Genomic DNA, 22,488 nt, shown 5'->3' on the forward strand with positions numbered 1-22,488 from the left:
ATTTTTTTTTTAATTCTGACTCTCAGAGTGGGAATGAACCTACAATGTGAATTTCAGACCCCTCTATGATTTCTAAGTGGGAGAACTTGCAAAATCGCAGGGTGTTCAAATACTTCTGTTCCTCACTGTATGTGAACACGCAAGCATATATGTATATACCAGGATATATTTCCAAAATGCTTAACACCAGGCTAATGTATTTCTGCAATGTGTTTAATTGAGTTATTACCTTACTACACAGAATGCTTTCGATACTATTTAAACCCAAATTCTACAGCCCAATATTTTGAACATAACATTAACTAAACTAGACACTGGCCTAGTTTTAAAAATAGGCAACATAATTTAAAAATAGTGGAAATGTGGTCATAATTAACATATGCAATGTAAATATTAGCAACAAATGTTGTGTAATTCAGTGAAAGATCAAAAGAAACTCTTCTTTGTTTTGAGGGCTATCCATAGTAATGTCTTCTTTGTATATCTGTTATTTTATAATGCAGTTAAAGCTTTTAACTCATGGATGGCAATATAAATAAAATTTGTAAAACATTGGTCAAATCAGAGGAAGAACAACATGATAAGGTCATGCCTCAAATTTGTCTTCCACAATACTCATACACAGACTGAAAATGGTCAGTCTGGCATGCAATTAAACACTCATGGTCCTTCCTATAATCAAAAACTTCTTTATGTTTAGCTTTAATCTAATCATTGTATATTTTTAAGAAAACTAGATGCTGATTAGTGAAAGGCTAGAAAACAGAAGCAAGCAAACTCCAGTGACAAAAGAGGCTTTGAGCATTAGCTGGATGTGGAGGTCAGACAGATACTGAATGTCACCAGATGTTAGACCACACAGGTCTGCTGTCTGGCAACTAGGAATAAACAGCACACTAAAATATTACCTCTGCCAGGTATTCTGCACTAAGACAAAAATGTTGTTTTATGCAGTGTTTGTGATATGGAACCTCATAATGAATCAGCTACAGAAAATCTAGAACAGCTGTAAGTGAGTGCATTTTCATTCCAGCAATATACATTGATTAGTCTTAAACCTGTAATAATGGAAAAAAAACATGAAATGTTTAGAGTAAGGCTATATGGCAGGCACCCTAAGATACCTAAATTGCACACCCCTACCTCCCTGACCTACTGCTGGATCCTGGAAAACAAAAACAATACTTCCAAGTTTGGGGCACTTAAATATACAGTAAGCCCCCTGTTTCCCACAATTTAACTCTGGGTGTTCGAGTGTCCAGTAACCATAGCTGAGCACTCTCAACTGAGAGGATTTCATACCCTATGCAAATAGCAATGTATAAAAACTTCAGCAGACTGGGGCATCAGGAATTAAAGCAGTAGTAAACTCAATACAGCTAACTCAGAAAAAAACATATTACCACAATATAATGCACTTTCAAATTCAATGGGATAAGCTAGAGCATCTTATAAGCGTTCTTACTATTTCTGAAACTTATTTGTAATTTTGTCCATCCCGGCTGAAAACTTCGCAGAAATCTTCCCTTGCCTTTTCTACTTATACTTCTGCCTTTTCTCATATCTCGCAGCGGGTTTTTCACACATTTGTTATAAGAGTAAACCAAGCCTCAGTTTCTGGCAAAACTTTGGTGCTTTACACCACCTGACCAATGCTATGCTGCTGCTGTATGTCACTGTGTAAACATCCTCCATGACATAGCTAATCACATGGGGTTTTAGGAACCAATAATTGGCAACATTCTTGCGGGATTACACTGTAATGATGAGGAGTAATGCTGACGTAAACACAGCACATTGCTCTACATAATGTGCCGTCAATAAGAATAATGCTCTCGCTTGAGTGATGTAATAGACCAAAGGAGTTGGGAAATATTTCCTAAACTGAGTACCTTGAAAAGTTTTAAAGGCATCTACTAGTAAGTTATATTATACTGATTGAAATAGCGCTGAGTTTGCCAAATAGTCTCAGTCTTACTTTAAATTTTTTTTTATTATTATAGATTTATTTTAAATCAAGAGGCATAAAAGATAGCCAAATCACTTATATATGAGTACATACAACAATTATAAGCTAGTTAAAACCATCATCAAGAGAAATTTCAGATGAGTATCCATTATGTTCACAAACCATACTATGAATAAGAGCTACTGTGAAATGCATTAGGAATCTGTTGCTTTTTTTGTACCACATTTTAATGCAATAAAGAAGTTTCAGCAAATGCTGGATTGTGCAGTCATCCATTGTTCGAATAAAGTATATCATGATCACAAGTTCTTTCTGGGGCAAGGATGTTTTAGGAATATACAGTGGATAAAAAAAGTCTACACATCCCTGTTAAAATGTCAGGTTAAACTGTAGAACTCAATTGAAAAACAAACTGAAATCTTTTAGGGGGGGAGTAAACATAAAAAACTAAAATAATGTGGTTGCATAAGTGTACACACCTGCCATCATTTAAAGTGCCTCTGATTAACCCCAAATAAAGTTCAGCTGTTCTAGTTGGTCTTTCCTGACATTTTCTTAGTCGCATCCTACAGCAAAAGCCATGGTCCGCAGAGAGCTTCCAAAGCATCCGAGGGATCTACTTATTAAAAGGTATTTGTCAGGAGAAGGGTACAAAAGAATTTCCAAGGCATTAGATATACCATGGAACACAGTGAAGACAGTCAGCATCGAGGGGAGAAAATATGGCACAACAGTGACATTACCAAGAACTGGATATCCTTCTAAAGTTAATGAAAAGACGAGAAAAACAAATGGTCTGGGAGGCTGCCAAGAGGCCTACAGCAACATTAAAAGAGCTGCAGGTATATCTGGCAAGTACTGGGTGGCTGTGTGGTACATGTGACAACAATCTCCTGTATTCTTCATATGTCTGGGCTATGGGGTAGAGTGGCAAAACGGAAGCCTTTTCTTACGAAGAAAAACATCCAAGCCTGACTAAATTTTGCAAAAACACATCTGAAGTCTCCCAAAAGCATGTGGGAAAATGTGTTATGGTCTGATGAAACCAAGGTAAAACTTTTTGGCCATAATTCCAAAAGATATGTTTGGTGCAAAAACAACACTGCACATCACCAAAAGAACACCATGCCCACAGTAAAGTATGGTGGTGGCAGTATCATGCTATGGGGCTGGTTTTTCATCAGCTGGAACTGGGGCCTTAGTCAAGGTAGAGGGAATTATGAACAGTTCCAATAACCAGTCAATATTGGCAGAAAACCTTCACGCTTCTGCTAGAAAGCTGAACATGAAGAGGAACTTCATCTTTCAGCATGACAATGACCCAAAGCACACATCCAAATCAACAAAGGAATGGCTTCACCAGAAGAAGATTAAAGTTTTGGAATGGCCCAGCCAAAGCCCAGGCCTGAATCCGATCAAAAATCTGTGTGGTGATCTGAAGAGGGCTGTGCACAGGAGATGCCCTCACAATCTGACAGATTTGGAGTGTTTTTGCAAGGAAAAGTGGGCAAATATTGCCAAATCAAGATGTGCCATGTTGATAGACTCATACCCAAAAAGACTGAGTGCTGGAATAAAATCAAAAGGTGCTTCAACAAAGTATTAGTTTAAGGGTGTGCACACTTATGCAACCATATTATTGTAGTTTTTTATTTTTACTTCCTTCCACCTAAAAGATTTCAGTTTGCTGTTCAACTGAGTTGTACAGCTTATAGGTTATATTAAAGGTGGAAAAAGTTCTGAAATGATTTATCTTTGTCTCATTTTTTTACATCACAAAAACCTGACATTTTAACAGCGGTGTGTAGACTTTTTATATCCACTGTATATGCATAGTTCTGGGCACATTGGCTGTTGCACAAATTGGTCTTATCCCTGCATAAACATGGTAAGGAAATATTCTGGGGTAAGAGATTGCTGTGAAAATTACTTGTGTTAAATGCTGCTTTTCATCATAAAATATGTTTTCTTTCGCTGACAGTCCATATCCTGCAGCTTCCTACTATGTGCGGCACATAGGATGATTTTCTTATTCCTGTAGTTTTTAGTATGGTTTTGTGGAGAATTAACGCCAGCCTCCATCTAACAAGACCCCAGCATTTACGAAATCTGGATTAAACAAATACATATGTGTTTTATTCTTTGAATCTTAGGGGTGGATTTACTAAAAGCAAACAGACTGTGCACTTTGCAAATGCAGCTGCATTCATTTTCCCCAGACCTTAGCAAATGCTGTAAAATTCAGATGATTTCCATCATCCAATCATGTGCAAGCAAAAATTGCTTTTTTTTATTGTCCCTGCACCTGATTTGGTATTCTTTACAAAGTGAATCGTTACCACATTAACTAACCTCTGGGATAAATTGAGTGCAACAGCACTTGCAAAGTGCACAGTCTGTTTGCCTTTGATGAATCCGCCCCTTACTTCTATTTTTGCAATTCCTTTCATATCTGGGCATATCTGTAAAATATTGTAACTCCTGTAATTTGCTTTTGTGCAAGAGTTTCCTGTAATAAAGATTGGTCATTACTCAACTCTTCTAGTGCAAGGTGACTGGTCATGTATCCACCCTCTTGTAGTTTTCAGTAGGCAGCCTAAACTAAATGAACCAATTGGGCCCCACCATAGCTCTTATCTTTGCATAGGCTATGTGGCATGCAGTGGTGATGTTATCACTACTTTTAGCAGATAATATCTGAGTTGGCAACAGAATTTGGTGCACATAAAGTGAATTTATTTCCCTTTTGTCTAGTGAAGAATACATTTAAATATAATTTTCTTGGCCTGAGTTCTGATTTTACTTCCATTGCACAGCATTCCTATCAAGAAGAGGTAGGCAAAATCTGCCATGCCTTTTATTTTTAGTAGATATATCCCCGTATCAATGATCACTCAATGTGTTAGCAATTGACTTCATTACAAAATGTAAAAAAAGGAAAAAAATAAACAGCATTGGCAACCAAAATCATGCATTCAAAAAGCTTCCACTCGACCTCAACCATACAGTGATCCTTTAAAAAAATTGCCAACTGTATTTTACTGGAAACTGAACTGAACAGACACCTGATAAAACTGCTGTAAAAGTGTAACCACTGCAGATCATCTGCCTATTTATTTTTTAAACACCTGCAGTGCTGCTGTTTAAATAGTAGTGATGTCATCCACACCAATGCCATTTGCTCCAGAGGTAAGCTTACTGAATAATCCCAGTCTCAGTTAATTAACAGACTATAAAAGCAAGCTTGATACACCTGAACAAACATAACCCAAGTGGATAGGGTCACATTAACATCGCTAAGTCTCATCAGATTATAATGTTCTACAGAAGAACAAATTATTTAGAATTAGTTTTAAATCAATACAACACTGCATAGTACAGTAAAATTATTTCTTTCTGGTTTTTGATGTATACTATTATACTGGGGATCATCAAAGTATATTAATTGCATGATGCACAGGACTATTATAAAACTCTCTCTAAATTTCATGTCTATTTAACAGACATTTTTCAAACCTTCAGACCTCGTGCAATGGCTGTATAATATTCACACTGGCTAAAATTCCAAAATTTCTAGTACCTGGAATCCCCAATTCTTGTATTATATTACATTGTGGATAAGCCATTAAGTAAGAAAAGTACTCAGAAATTACTTTTTGAGTAGAATTAAAAATTCGGTAGTACAGTAGTTCTGTGCAATTGCATGCCCAAAAAATGCACAAACCGTGTACAGGAAACAACACGCAGCAACACACAAAAATGAAATATAAGATTTGGCGGAGATGACCTTTAAGACTTTTAGGTGTCCGTTTATGACACACAGAATAGCTGAGATTCAGAGGATCACAGCTATTCTCTGGTCATTCACAGTTTATGACACCCAGAAGAACATGTTCAGCCCTTCTCTGGAGATCTATGTTCTCCCTCCAGATTCTCCAGCCCAGAGCTGGAGAATCGGAGGGACCGAAAACTAAGCAGAGATAATTTACCTCTGCTTAGTAAACTGATCTTTTACTGTAATCTCGCGAGATTATAGTAAAATCAGCCGTTTTCCAGAGTTTGTAGACCGTTCTCCCTTCGTTTGGAGAACTGATCTACATATGCTTCATAAACGGCATTCACAGGAGAACTGTGTTCTCCGAGAATGCCGGAGAACTGAGCAGCGATCTATTACTGCTGGTTCATAAACGGACACCTTAGTTATGTACCAAATCAAATATCAAATATCACTGACTGGATATATAGCAAATTAGATTTCATTAAGGTAATTGTTATGTAAAACATCCAAAAATCCTATGATTATATTTGGGTTGTTGCTCAAACCCCAAATCATCCATAGATGTTTTTAAGCAAGCAGTGACCAATATTATAAATCAATTGCAAACCTGACCATAAAATGAGATATTCACTGTATTGAAAACTTCCATTCTGAAAACCTGGAGACCATCCCCATTAACCAGATTTTTATATTCTTGGCTTCTCAGTCTACTTTACTTGGCAGGAGAAGATGAATCATTTTTTTTCTTCGTTCATTTCACATTTTAATGAAAGCTTTAAGAGAGTGCTATAACTTAGTGCAGGTTATGAAAAAAAGAAACTCGATACTAAGGGCATGCATTGCTATTTATCTACTAATACTGTTTTCAATATCTTTAAAAATGTGCTTGAGTGTTTTCAGCTGAGCTGCAACTTTGACCCTGGTGCTTGTAATTTAGAGGTGTTTGGCAGCTTGTCATGTTGTTACAATAGTTGCAGAAAATGACTCCCCTGCTACGAGTATAAGGTCTCTCTACACATGTACAGAAGCAAATACCTGCTAATTGCATTGTGGTTAGTGTGAGGATAGTACAAAAAAGGATGAGATGTATAATACTGCTGCCAGTTGAGTTGTAAGCTACTCTAGCTGAGCACTGATGTTGGTCTGGAATTCCAATGAAAACCTGGATCAAAGGATGTTAACACTTTTTCTACAAGGCTTTTGTGTACAAGTTGGGACAAATTATAACACTGCCAGAAGTGTTTGAGTAGTTTAGTAACAGTGTTTTATAAGAAGAAGATTTAAACCATATGTAAAAATGACTGTTGTAAGTACCCCTGGCAGCATTATTGTTTGTTTCAACCCCTTTCACTGTCACTTTTGCATGACAGCTTGGACTGCATGTAAATGCGGAGAAATATACAACTAAAGGCATGTACAATCATTTAAAAAAGTGAATCTGAATACCGCGTGCTACAATTATGTGTCTTAACTACAGTAAAATATTTTTAGAACAGTGGTCCTTTAACTGTCCTTTATGTCTTTTCAGACTGCTTTAAAGTTAACACAAGCTCTGTCTCCCTTTCATTACAATGTCCCTGGTATAAGTCTCTCCTAGGCAACAAAGGTCACTCATCTTACTTAACAGTGATGTTCACCTACAAGCAGAAAGCTTTTCACATCCACTCTGAGTTGTCACTGCCTCTCTCAGCATTTCTTGTTGTCTATGTGGCCGGCTTTTTCTATTCCTCTGGTGACTCTCTCATGCACGCAACCAGTTTCACTTTGCTGCTTAGTCACTACATCTCCTAATCACTGACATATTTTAGCTGAAATGTACCAAAATATCAGAGATAGATGGCAGGACTCCCTGTCATTAGCATTTCTAGCTATCAGTCTCTGTGCGTATCTTTTGTAGGCTAAAGCTTCAGTCTACTGTTCAATTTTCAGGCAGATATCTTGTTCACTGAATAATCAGTGAAGCAATTAGAAAATGGAAGGCTACCAGAGTAAAGTACAGAGTTCTAAGAACATACATGATAGGTGTGTTTACACTTATACAATCCAACATTAAAAAAGCATTGATGTTGTACAACGTAAGATCCCAGGGCCCAACTTGGAACCCAAGAGCCACTAGATCAGCTCTTTCATATTTGTTGTGCATCCTTCGAACCCCAGTAGTCTGTCGTGACAGTGGGACCATTGGATTGTAAAGGGGTAATTTACAATTCTTATGTAACACGTTCCAAGTCTTGTTTTATCTTCTGAAGTATGTCTCCAGTCTACAACCAAACCTACAACATCCCCAGTCTCTGACCATCATTTCGTCAAGTATGCCTCTAGTCCCTGACAGTCCTCCATAGCATTACATATACTCAACATTATGTGGCTTTTGGTGATGTCCCTCATAATTTGACAACAACTGTGGAGTGATCCATAACAGAATCATGTTTATTGGAATTTGTTCAGTGAAAAAGGAGCCTAATCAGTAGCTGTGGGTATTGCACACTTGCTCACTTTAGCTTCCTGTCTAGGAAGCACAACAAGAAATAAGGGAAAATTTCCTAAAAGTTAAGTAATTTCCCAACTTGGATAGTTGTTACATGATTTCCCCTCACCTCTTGTTCTGATGAAAACGGAAAAAATGGCCACCTAGGCAAAAAGAGGGATGAATTCAGCAGCAGGGGCACAGACAGTAATAAAAATGTACATAATGTCTAAGCCTGCCTTTACATACTCTTTAATGTATATCTAAAGTCAAAACTTGATTTTTTATTTTGAATAGAGTAAGGGAGAATTAGAACTGCTGTCATTTTTTGCAATCTGTGTTTCATTGTGGTTGATGGGAACTGTAGTTTCCTTTTAATGTGTTTCCTTAGGGCTCTGTCTTCACTTCTTTTTGTAGACTCAACAGGTAGCGGCAGAATGTCAGTCCAATAAAGACACTAGACATTGTCATGGGAATTAGTGTCCTGGTGAACTGAAAGATTTCCCCTAAATCCCTGTTCTGATGGCAACTCAACATTTTGTATTTATCCTCAATTACATTCCTGGTGACATCAGTGAATTTCCCTAATTGGGGCAAGACAGAAATAAAAACCTGACAGAACTTAAAACTCCTTACTACTCAAACAAAATCTAAAAACACATTTTGCCTTCAGTTATACTTTAAGTATAATGGTGCTCTGTGGTAATTAGGACCATGGCTAGAAACCTACATTTACCAAGTCATATTAGGAACTCTGTTTTTTCTTATATTAGAAACTCTGGCTGGTTGCTATGAGTTAGTACATTTGGTATTTTGTATAACAGATTAAGCCTGCACATATGTAACTGCTACACCTGAAATTTCACAGCCTTTTTACTGAACCTGAAATTTTAAAATGTTGCTTTTTAAAACATAATTGATAATTGATTATTAAGAAAATATTGCATACATTCACCACATGTGTGTTGTTTACATAAGAACAAGATGATGCCATTTAAAACAAGCTGGGACTCTGCTTTTATAGAAAAATACATGTTACCCATGACACAACAATCCATCATCTCTTTCAGATCTTTCCAAAAGAGGCACAGTCATTATCTAGTCATTATTGAGAACTACGTACACACATGAATGAAACTGTTGTCTTTAGGTTTGTGAACAGAATAACTGTTTAAAGGTTTCTGGCCTCCGCGTATCTTACCTGTCATTATGGAAGCAAAAGGTGGGTGAGGATCAAAGGGGCACTTCAATCTTCCTGTCTCCAGGTTTTGTGTATCAAGCTTGAATACTATTTCCTGCAAGAAAAGTACTGGTATTACATCATATTAGAATGATTCTGAAGAAATAAAATGTCAACATAAGCTAACTATAATTTGCTTTAACTACATAAGAAAGGAAAAAGATTCATAGGTACGAAGACAGATGGAGATACTATATAATAAATATAAAAATACCATTGGTTATTTATTAGAGATAGAGATTTTGTATAGTACATAGTCATAGAAACTGCTTGATTAGAGGAATCAAGGGTTAATCGTAAAATATATACATCCAAAAATATTCTAATTTGTATTGTAGTATATTGGTGGCTAGCCCTGGCACCACATCCAAAAATGAACATGTCTTTAAAAATAAAAAGGTTGGATTTATTGTTATCACATAACATTCAATGGTATGGTTAAATGTTTAAATATATATTTTTTAACTTTTCATAATAGTTTAAAAGTATACAATATTCCCAATGTAAGAGAATTGTATTGACACAGTTACATCTTATAGTTTTAAATCTGTTTGTGCTTTACCTCCACCTTCTACTGATCTGCTATAGCATCACACTGTTATGTACATACAGTACATTACTGTATATACATATAAATCCAAAACTGGAATAGAGATGCTCAAGGGTCTTACAGAGGAGATACTGTACATCAAAACAGTAGCCTCTTTATTGTTGATGCTTCAATGAAGCTCAGTCCATCTTTCTCAAGATCGGAGAAGGATGAACTGAGCTTCATCGAAATGTCGACAATAAAAACTCTGCTGTTATGATTTGTTTCCTGCACGACCATGACTGCCTCTATACCAGTTTTGGATTTTTGCTGATTTTTTGTGGGTGAGCACCTGGGCAATTACCTCAAACATAAAGTGTGGTGCCTACCCTTGGGATTTTTATATTGTATATTCAGATAAATCAATGGCTCAACACATTTTCTTATGGGTTCTTTATAATAAAACTCATTTGGCGATGGACAGGTTAACCATTGTGCAAAAGATGCTCACCTACAACCCACAACTATTCCCTTAAGTAACTATATGGGATATAATAGCCCTGATGACCTTGGTGGCTTGCTCCTCCCTCTATTATTGCCCCTGCACTTGCCCAACTTAAGTTCTTGTGGTCTCATCTTTGCTGCAGTTGAAGGATAAATCCTTTTTTAATCACCTCTGATGCTCTCCTGTTAAAAGCTTTGAGCCACCTTCATCGCACTGGTATGTTAGCACCATATTGACATACTGACATATACATACTCTATATACATTAGACATTGACGTATATAGAAAATTCTATTATGTTAAACTAAGTAGGACTCAGTATGATACGAAAGCAAGTCAGTGGAAGGTGGACGTGAAGCACAAATATGTTTAAAACAATAAATGTAATGCAATTCTTTTATATTGAGAACATTCTATGCTTTTAATCTATTATGATAACTAATACTATATTGAAACTATACCATTGGATGCTCTATGGTGTGTGGATGATCCCGGGGAAGTGTTGAAGGGTCTCTTTCTAGTGTTCCACCACAAACAGCATCTTCCCTATGACATAAAGGGGCTTATTTACTAAAGCTGGAGAGTGCAAAATCAGGTTCACTTGTGCACAGAAACCAATCAGCTTCCATGTTTTATTGCCAAAGCTTAATTGAAAAAGTTCAGGTGAGAAGTTGGTTTCTATGGAGAAGTGAGCTTGAAAGTGACATTTAGCTGTGTTCCTAACAAAACAAAACACGTTTGTTGTTCATTCAAACCAGATTACTGTTGTGGTGCTATGGCACATTTTGAAGCTAAAATTTTAGGTTCCCAATAAAGCAGTTAAAGCAATTTCTGTTTGTATTACTGATCAAACTGGCCCTAAAGTGCTTATGTAGGGAAAAAGGGCCTCTAAAGAGCTGAGACTGCCGGTGAGCTGGATTGAGACTGTGTGTTAACCCTTCAATGAGTGATAGGTGGATTGGGTCTTTGTCCTATAGAAGTTGCATGAAAAACCAGTGGATCCCCATAAAATGTCAAATAGGACTGTGCTTAGTTATCTGAAGTCTAAATGCTTGCAATATTCAACTGTACTTTACATTGCGTTAATAAATAATCCTGGAAATCTATGATCCTTAGTAAAGTGTACGTTCAAACATCCTTTATGTCACAAAACCTGCCTCCATACTGTGAAAAACTGGCAAAAGGAAATGTTAGCTGGGAGCTTTTACATGGGCAGCAGAGCAGGCAGAGTACTCCTGAAGATGAGCAGCCATGATCAGTGATAATCTGTCTCTTAGTGGTTAATGGCAAGATTCAAGGCAGCAGAGTACTTGAAGTATGATTCTAGGGTGCTTGTGAGGACCTTGTCTTTCATTAACGTGGAAAATTATTGCTGTCAGCACCTGACATGAATGTTCATGAGTACTTAGCCAAAATCACTGTATGTTTTTCATTCACTCTTTGGTTTCACTGGGAGATTTTCTAGGCTATTTTTTCCATTCACCAGAGAAGTAATATTCTATTCTTCCATAAACAGGTCTTGAAACTGAAAGGGAACTCAAGTGAATAAAAAGGTGAAAGCATGGTTTAAAAATGTCAGCACCTTATTAATCTTCTTTATTTTTACAGTTTTTCTTCTTCAGAACTCTTATAAAAGTATTCGTTTTTCTAACGGGGTATGATTTACACCTCTGAAAGGTGTGAACAAATTTCTTTACTACCCGACTTTTTATTCATCATCTGCCAGATCGTTGGAAATAGATGTGTTTTTGCAACCTATCATAAAAAGGTGGTAGATGATGTATCTCAAAGGTTATGTCAAGTTAACATCTATATAACATACCTCTTTTTGACTTCCAAGTTCCACATATCCACACAGAGGGTGAAAGGCCCCAGTTCCACATGTATATAGATGGGTTTTGTTGTAGTGATGAAGGACTTTAATGAAATTTGCACATTCCTCCTAAAATATAGTTCATAAGTTAGAGATATGTGTAATATAGTATGTATGTCACAGATACATATACATATATTTGCTACTAGATAATATAACCTAGGTATACTAGAGCTAACAAACTCCTTCTTTAACATATTGTATGTATTTTATATTACTAACGTTAATTAACCAGAAATGATTTTAAAACACATACCTTTTAAATATTCTTTGACACAGCAAAGCTTCAAATTTATAAAATGGAAATTCAATACATTATGTAATTTTATTGCTTGTCTACTAGATGTGTTAAACCCTCAAACAGCTACAGAGAAATGTCCAGAATGGGAAACTTTCTCCAAACTGGTGTAGTTACAGTTATGGGGCGATAGGTCAATGTCAGTCTATGGTTTTATTATACATACTGTATATGTGGACTGTTAAATGCTATTTTAAATGAATACATTTTGTGGGTTGTTTTTGTATGAAAGTTCATCCCTTGTCCCATGCACCTACCCGACGCTACAAAGTAATTGAGAGGTGTAAACTCATCTCCACAATCACTGCAATACATTATATTCATTCTAGTTAGTGAGATATATTGATATATTAATACCACCTTGCAAAAGGGCATATTTATAAAGCAGTAAACGCACTCTTCCCAACATTTTTAAAGTAATTTTAAAGGTTGTTATTATTTTTTTAGAACAAACATGTCATACTTACCTACTCTATGTAATGGTTTTGCACAGAGTAGCCCTGAACCTCCTCTTCTGGGACACTGCTGGCTTCATCTCCCTTCCCAGTGCCCCCGTTCCCTTGCCAGGCCCTAGCCTGCCTTATCCTCACTCCTTAATCACCGGATCTGATTGACAGCAGCAGACACCAATGGCACCCACTGCTGCCTCCATTGTCATTAAGGAGAGAGATCAGTGCTGCTGCTCTCGGGCAGAGGGCTGGATCGAGATAGGGCTCAGTTAAATATTTGGAAGGGGGCTGGAGAGGATCATGGAGGTTTTTTACCTTAATGCAGAGAATGCAGTACAGTAAAAAAAAACTGTTTTTACAACCACTTTATTGTAAGTGAATATTTTTGGGACACATGTTTTAAATTTCGTGGAACAATGAAACATCTTTGAATGTTTGGTGATTGTCACATTCATTGCTTTATAAATACACCCTAAAATCATTTTTCCAGAGTCTGTTATAGTACCTATAGTCTGTCCTTATACTACATTTAAATAAAAATAAAAATTATAAATGTACTGTGCATCATTTATACTTTATCCTAAACTATTTCTCATTAGTTCATAGAAACCATTTTACAGTTTATATATTTGCATATAACAAGAACATGTTGACATAACAATAAAACAGACAATCCATACAATTACTATATAATTATGTATGTTATGTATTAAGTATAATTGTATAAATACATTGATATTAGTATTATGTCGTTTATTCAACAAAATTAAATACCAAACATACAGGTACAGACTAGCACAAAAGGTACTGAGGACCATTCTTGATAAAATGAATAAAGTTTAAACAATAGCATTTGTTAGTCTAATGCTATTTTGAAATTACATTAAGTACATGATATAATACAAATGTGCTATCATTTGTCAATATTGATTTTTTTTTCCCAAGCCCAATTTCATAAGAAACCTTATCACAAGTAAGGTACACCTCAGTGATAGCTAAATGAATACTATTATTTACAAGGTGCACTTTTTATAGGAGATTAGATACATACAGGGTAATAAATAACTAATAAAGAAAAAGTGTTTTATTATCTAGGGAAAAATTATTCAACTTTTTTGAGTTTGCCAAGCCACATTCCAATATTGTATAACAAGTGCCGCAGAGTAGAGCCAGCCTAATAGATCTCTTCAGTACAGCAAAGCAACATTCAATGAATATCTGCCAGAAGAAAACTATCCATAACATTACATTTTACCAAATTCATTTCAGTTAAGAGATCATTTCTGATATGCTGCTCCTACCTAATGAACTTTATGAATCATTATTACACTCTTTCTGAATATTCTTAAATGTTGGAAAAATAGAACTCAAAAACTGTTAAAATAACCATAATAATAATAAACATATTCAGCAACCCCTGCTTGATCTCAGGCTTATAGGAAGCATACAATTCTTCAGCAGTAGACACAGCAAAGTGCTTACTAAGGAAAAATTAGATTCCCAAGCCACTAGGTGGGGACCATGGAGTCATTTTTTTTTTACCATTTATCTTTAATTGCACAGCACCTTAGTTTTTTTTAGTAAGTTAGTCATAACCAGCTTTTTATGATCTAATGGATTTTGACACACCAAGACTATGCCTTGCAAGTTCATACGCCCTGCTTAAATAATGCTCTCTATCCACTTATCCAAAGAAGCATATCGTTTAAAAACTCCTTTGCTTGTTTCACTATCCAGCAGATGCAACTAATTACTACTTCCTCTTAAAATGTACATTTCCACTATTCAAATATTTATTAACCTAATCGAATCCAATGACCACTGACCCTCTCCATATTCATTTTTGGCCTTAAAAACAGCCAGACTTTAGTATCCATAGGTTCCCCTAAAAGATGTACAGTAAATAAGATCCACTGCTAAGTTCAAGTTTTACAATTTCTAAAATAAGATTCAATGCCTTCCCCCTTTCTTCCCCCTGGACAAAGTCATCTAATGAGCAGGTAAATAGAGAATTAAAGAAATAATGACAACTCACATTTGAATCTTTTCCAGCAAGTCTGCAAAATTCCACTCTTTCTTTAGGTGCAGGCCAGTGAATCTAAAATAGTAAAATGCAAATTGTAAATATAGCCAAACACATTGATATCACAATTATTAGAATGTATTTTTCATTTGAAAGACTAAATCATTTATGATGTCTGTCATTTTTTATGTCTGTTGCTAGGTTAGTTCCACTCCACAGTTTATACTTGATCATGAAGGATGACGTATAAAAGAACATGTGCAGTGTCCGATCCATTTTAGGACACGCAAACCTCTAGCCAGTGACATCAGCTGTGGTATGTGTTTATTATATACAATGCTTTAGAACAGTGGTTCTCAGCATGCGGTTGATAATATTCATGTCACTATATATCATTTTGTGAACAAAATTAAACTGTTATAAATAAAGAGTCATAATCACTTTGAACAAAGTAGAGATCAACTGTTCTCTTGCATATTTTTCCACTGATATATTAAACAATATTTGATAAATTACTTTTAATTTGTAGTAAAAAAATAGCTCAGTCTAGTTTTTATGTCCAAAATGTAGTGTAAACAGGAAAGGGAAATGTAATGGTCACCTTTGCATATAACAAAATTTATCACAATTAAGATTTCATTTTTTCCAAGATTAAAGAGTTAAAGTGTATCTACTGTAAAGCCAAAACTTTTTTTTATTTTAGTTTTGAATAGAGTGGTTAAGGGGTTTGAAACTCTGACAAGTTTTTATTGCTGGCTGTGGACCCGCTGGAAATGATGTGTTTCTTTGAGTCCTGGTGACCATTCATTGTGGCCGAAAGTGAGGGAAAAATCTAAGAATCTATATTGTCACCAGAACAGGAATAGAGGGGACATCTTCTAGAGTGGACACTTTTTCCCATGACAACTGCCTAAAGTAGATTTTCCTTACTTTTGAGAGTATATGGCAAAAGAAGTAAGGAAAATACCTTGAATAGAATATAGATGTAAAAACTGAGAGGTGTTTTAACCATTCCTTACTCTATCAAATAAAATAATACAAAAATAAATTTGCTGGCTTTAGATATACTTTAGGGTACATGAAATTGGTGTGGCCAAAACATTTGCATAAATACTAACCAATGCAAACAAAAATGATGCACAGTGACCTTTTATATATTATTTTTTATTTTATTATCAAGATGTTGTTGTTAGTACCTGCTTTCCTGTCCTTGTAATTTCAAACCTGCATTCCTTAGATATCATGGCAAAACAAGCATAATGGAAAACTATTTATCTGACTTTTAGAAGCAGTTGATGGATGTACGTTGTTGTTTACATTCTATATTGTGCTTTAATCCCTTCATATTGTTTTTATAGTTCTTCTATTGCAACTTTACGAAGAACATCTGTTTCCTGAATTTACGTCATGTTGTCTATCCAACCACACCATTATTAATACTAAGTCTAATGTTTTCATATTTGTACACATACTGTATACACTATATTGCCTAAAGTATTGGAACGCCTGCCTTTACACACACATGAACTTTGATGGCATCCCAATCTTAGTCCGTAGTGTTCAATATTGAGTTGGCCCACCCTTTGCAGCCTCTTCTGAGAAAGCTGTCCACAAGGTTTAGGAGTGTGTCTATGCGAATGTTTGACCATTCTTCCAAAAGCGCATTTGTGAGGTCAGGCACTGATGTCGGACGAGAAGGCCTGGCTCGCAGTCTCTGCTCTAATTCATCCCAAAGGTGTTCTATCGGATTGAGGTCAGCCAAGTTCCTCCACCCCAAACTCGCTCATCCATGTCTTTATGGACCTTGCTTTGTGCACTGGTGCGCAGTCATGTTGGAACAAAAAGGGGCCATCCCCAAATTGTTCCTACAAAGTTGGGAGCATGAAATTGTCTAAAATGTCTTGGTATGCTGATGCCTTAAGAGTTCCCTTCACTGGAACTAAGGGGTCAAGACCAACCCCTGAAAAACAACCCCACACCATGATCCCTCCAACAACAAACTTTAAACTTGGCACAATGCAATCAGGCAAGTATCGTTCTCCTGGCAACTGCCAAACTCAAACACGTCCATCAGATTGCCAGCTTCTGGAGCAAGGCCTTGCCAGAGCAGTGGCACAGATAACTGCTGATATAAAGGCTGACATTCAAGGCCTAGTCACATGGGTGGAAGTGGTGTAAACTAAACCCCAAACTACGACTGCTTGCACCAATCAACATATGCAATGCACACAAGATCAACAGGCACAACTTGATGTGTCACTATCCAAGATTGATGACCTAGAGAAGCAGTCTAGGAGGTACAATTTTAGGATCTGGGGACTGTCAGAATTGAAGAAGGACATTGATGCTGTTGTTCGCTCTTTTCTGCATGACCTGTTCCCAGATTTAGCAGATCATCGCTTGGAATTGGATAGCACTCACTGAGCACTACAAGCTCCATGCTCAGACGGTCTCCCCTGTGATATCACCGTGAAACTACACTTCTATGCCACTAAAGAGCTGGTTTTGAAAGCTTCTCAGTTAGCCTAATCACTGTCCATCTGTGGACACAAAATCCAAATATTTACTGACATTTCGACTTATACCATCCAAAAGTGGCATGCCTCTTGCAAGCTTTGACTCAGACATCAACTTGGACATCAAATACTGGTGGACCTTTCCATTATGACTGCACTTTTCCCACAAAAATTGGTCTTAAGCCTTTTCTACTTTCCCAGAAGGAGAGAAGTTACTGCTCCACGTAGGCATCATTTCTCAAGATCCTCCAGCTGTCTCTTCACAAAACTCCAAATGCCCTCCTCCCGAGGCCACAGCATCTCCACTAATATTTTTAAATAGGCAGGTGCTAAACAAATACAATGTGCATGTATATGTAAAAGAAGCCTGTTTCACAACATGCCCCTGAATCCAAGTGTCTTAAAATATTGCACCTATTGGAGGTGCTAGGTCATCCTGTTATATAAATAAACAAAATGAAAGTCCATAAGTGACTATATATATACAAGAGAAGTGACAGTCCTTTTATAATCCACTGTGCTGTGACCCATAAAGGTATATATCTTCACCACGTGCGGACAGGGTATAAGTGAATTGCTCACTCACCAGACCTTTTGACCCCGGTTAAGGCGGTCAAATGCGCATTTTGGTAATGTATGAAGCCATTCGCTCTGATTTTCCTAGGGTGTTTCTCCCCTCCAACAACTCTCCATTAAATTCATCTGTGTGCTCAATACGGACTGTTCCTTTCTTGAGGATACATGGTACCAAGACGCTCAAATATACCAAACAAATTTAAGACCGTTCTAGGTGTAGTATTTATTAAATTGACAATGTAAACGAAAGTAATCAGATGTAAACTCACATAAAGCGGTGTCTATTGTACCAGTACCAGTAAATACAGCTTGTGAATATCAGATATGGCCGACGTGCGCTCCAAGCCTCGCTCTCGCTTTGGCTGAAAGTCACGTCCTCGGACCCAGAACTGAATTAATCACGCTTTGACGTATGTTTTGCCCAGCGGTTTCTTCCGGAACGTTCAGCCATAGCGAGATCCTGAGGGTCGGTATCTTCTCCTAAAAGGACGTATTGGACCCTCTATACGTTCCTCTCATACTATGCCCTGAACACGGGACAAGTGGCTTTCTTTACTTCTATGTTTCACACTCTCTCCCAGCACGTTGAGAGCAGGGTAATTTGTGGGGGTGATACAAACCTGGCCCTAGATCTCAATCTAGATAAAGCGCAGCTGATGGGCAAGAGGCTCCACCGCTCTCCTAAAGACAGTCTGTGCCTTGCTAAGCTTTTACACTTGGTAGGCCTTATAGATGTTTGGTGGGAAAAAAAACCTTCTATGCGGGATTATGCACATTTTTCTCATGCTCACAACTTGCACTCCAGGATAGATCATATCTTCACTTGGTCCTCCCTCCGTCCCCAGGTTCAGAAAGCCTGTATTAGGGATACAGCCTGGTCATGCGACAGTGATGATGGCGTTTGGTTTTACTGGGGAGAAGTCAAATAATTGGAGGTTAAATGAATTCCTAGCGATCTGATCTGTTGTATGGAATTTGAGTTGAGTATTCAAGAGTATTTCCTTCTTAACCAATCTGATACCATATCTCCTTTCACAGTGTGGGCAGCACATATGGCAACTCTCCACTGTAAACTTATCAAAATGGCTTTGCAGATTAAAAAAGAACCTAAGATAAGACATTTTTCTCCCCCTAAAATTAGATGCTCCTCGGGTGCTTATACTCAAGACCCTGAAAAAGCCTTGTCCGAGTTCCATAAGTTTTATGAAAATTTATACTGTGCCCCTGCCAACTAGGATATGGAGAAGTCCTCGGCCTTCCTCCACTCGGTCAAAATCCCTAAACTGGCAGTGGCACACGGAGAGATAATGGATAGTCTCATCACAGTCCAGAGATCTTGCAGGCTATTAAACATAGCAAACATTCCTCTGCACTGGGCTCAGACGGGTTTTCAGCTTTTTACTACCGGAAATTTGAAGCCCTTCTAGCTCCCCATCTGGTGTGGTTCTTCAATTCTTTGAGGGAAGGGCACGCCCTAAATTCGTACTTGAGCACAGCGTTTGCCTCTGTGATCCCTAATCGGGTTGGGACTCTGGATCCATTGAAAATTATAGACTGATTTCTCTGATCAATATATGATTTGAAATTACTGACTAAGATACTTCCTAACAGACTGGCTACTTTCATAAATACTTATGTTCATAAAGATCAAGTGGGCTTCATTCCGGGTAGACAGGGTCCTGACCAGGTTCGATGGGCTTTCAATCTGACTTCTCTGCTGCATTCAGGCTGGGATGGTGGGGAGCCCCAACAGGGTATGTTGCTCTCTATTGACCTCCAAAAGACGTTTGCTTCTGTGTCTTGAAACTATCTTTTCCAGCAGTTGAAGGCTGGGGATTTGGGAGTCTATTCCTTGCTATTCTCTGTGCCCCTTACGTGACTCCTACAGACAGGGTCCAACTATAGGACTATCATTCTGAACCCATTTGGATTCGGGGGGCACTAGGTAAGGGTGCCCCCTTTCTCCTCTCGAGACTCAGGTTTGCAGGTCAATTAAACTAAATCAGTAGCCATGAATAATAACTGTCCTTTGTCCCTGATAGCTGGATTGAAAGAGACATTTCCCTTCTCCTGGAGTTCGGACTTTGTCCGTTACTTGGGAATCTGTTTGACACCCTCCCCATCCTCTCTGTACATGGTAAACTACCCCCCATTATTTAAAAAGAGGATTTATGGGTTTGGGCGACTCATGATCTATTTTGGTTGGGCAGGATCCATTCAATTAAAATTACTCTGCTGTCACGCGTCTTATATTATTTCCGCTCATTACTGATTGCCATAATCCTTTCAGAATTAGCTAAATTTCAAGCCAAGCTTATTTGTTTCATCTGGAATGGTAAGGGGCACAGGCTGTTGAAACAGGTTCTAATTGCACATAAAACGGCTGGGTGGTTGGGATAATATCAAGCTGCTCGAGTAGCTCAATTTTCAGCGGTATATTCCTGTACTAAAAAACCGGAATGGATATCTATGGAACAAATGGCTGCTAAGCTGGTTCTCCTGGCCTTTTTAAAATGGCAGCCGGCACGACAGCAGATGCCGACTCTAGCCCCCACCCTGCCAAATTCTTTGAGTGTGTGGGATAGAGTGCAAAATTATCCAAATTTGATCTCCCCCTTCAAACCTTTATCTCATCTTTTTATTGATCCTAAATTTTTAGTTTTTGTCAAATAGCACACTTTTTGCACTATTTGGGCCCTGCGGTTATAAATGATCCCACAGTCACTGCCTAAAACTCTTGGTGCACACGGGAGGAAGGCCATAGAGGAGGGATATCGACAATTTACAGGCTGTCACTGAACAGTTTCCCTATATGAGGGCTTAGGACTCAGATCTCACTTCTGAGAAATATATTGAGCATTGTCATTCCACTTTCCAGCTGCCTATAAAGGAATTCTTAATATCTGATCGCTTTGATCCGTAAAGTCACTGGGATTCCGGTCCCTCAGTCACCGCAACTGCACTGTTGAATGAGCCAGTAGAGGACCTGCCTCGCTCCAAGAAAGCTGATCTTTTTCATGTTTCTAGCAGCCAAGCTCATGATAGTTCGCTCGTGGAAAACACCTGCGGTCTTTGTGTCAATGTATAGGCGCAAGGTCTCCTGGATAGTGTTGAATGAACAACTTACTAGTGTGCTTACTGATACAGTTAAGCGATTTGAGGCAACCTGGGAACCTTGGGCAAAAAATGTTCATGTGGATCTGTAATGTTTTCTCTCATGCCTTCAAAGGGGAGCTATATCTCTCTCCCTCCTCTAGCACCAGACCTCCTCCATAACACTAAACTGGTGACCTATAAGGAGCTTTAAAAGTGTCGACCTATAGAAAATATATGGTACTGAAGTTCGTCGCCATTTCACAAGCACGCACAAATTTAAGGTTTGACAAGTTGGATATCTATTTACTCGCTGCAACCTCATCTTTTATATTTTACAAAAAAATAGGGTAATTTATTGCTTTTTTGTGCCCTAAAATGAACTTGTATTTTTTACTAAAATTTTACGGTAAAATCCTGCGACAAAACAACATTGGAACTACCATTATTTTATTCTCTAGAATCTCTGCTTTCAGAAAATATATAATGTTTGGGGGTTTTATGTAATCTTCAGGCCCAAAATAATTTTTTTAAATGTGTGTAAAAAATGCAAAAACGGCACTGGCAGCGAAAACACAGAAATGCCTCTGGCAGCGAAAATGTATAAAATATAAGCCCTGACCCACCCTTTCCTGATGAGCAACCAATCATTGTTCATCACACTGCAAGGTCTCTCCCCTCCCTGCTAGCCCCCGGGTGTGGGGCTGGAGAGAGGCAGGGAGGGGAAGAGATAAACAGCGCAATGTTAAAACTATTACACGTTTAAGTCACCATAAAGCTTCTTTTGTTTTTAAAAGCCCCAGACATTCCTAAAAACACCTCTGATTTAAATAGGGTTTTGGTTAAAAAAAAAAAAATTTTCAGGACAAGTAGATTGTCATGAGGGACAAGTAGATTGGGGCCCCGATTTAGACAAGTAGTTTTTTCAAAAATTTCCACACTCCTGCAACTAAAAAGGGTGTTTTTCTTTTGTCTATATTGGAGTGAATTTCCCACACCTTATGTCCTTGTGAAAACTATTGGGTTTTAAAATGGAATGTTATGTAATGATGTCCAGAACATAGAAACCCACCTCAACTATCTTTTAAGAGAAAACATAACAATAAGATTGATGAAAATGATGGTGGGGCGGATTGTGCATCTGGGCAAGTCCTTGGGTAGTAGGCCACTGC

The 22,488-nt window shown here is 37.6% G+C and overlaps 1 protein-coding gene across 2 annotated transcripts in view; it reads right to left on the reverse strand.

The window, feature by feature from the left end:
• The window catches only part of SEMA3D (semaphorin 3D), a 260,951-nt gene that overhangs the window by 119,669 nt on the left and 118,794 nt on the right, over window positions 1–22,488 (reverse strand). For both annotated transcript variants that reach the window (XM_089685964.1, XM_089685971.1), the window contains exons 4-6: window positions 15,144–15,206; window positions 12,311–12,430; window positions 9,416–9,509 (exon numbers count right to left, since the gene is read on the reverse strand). In XM_089685964.1, coding sequence (XP_089542090.1) covers window positions 9,416–9,509; window positions 12,311–12,430; window positions 15,144–15,206 — 277 coding nt within the window. The remainder of the gene's footprint in view (window positions 1–9,415; window positions 9,510–12,310; window positions 12,431–15,143; window positions 15,207–22,488) is intronic.

The sequence above is a fragment of the Staurois parvus genome, unplaced genomic scaffold, assembly GCF_062004578.1.
Source record: "Staurois parvus isolate SC_StPar_1 unplaced genomic scaffold, SC_StPar_1.0 ptg000019l, whole genome shotgun sequence".
Taxonomy (NCBI): Eukaryota; Metazoa; Chordata; class Amphibia; order Anura; family Ranidae; genus Staurois; species Staurois parvus.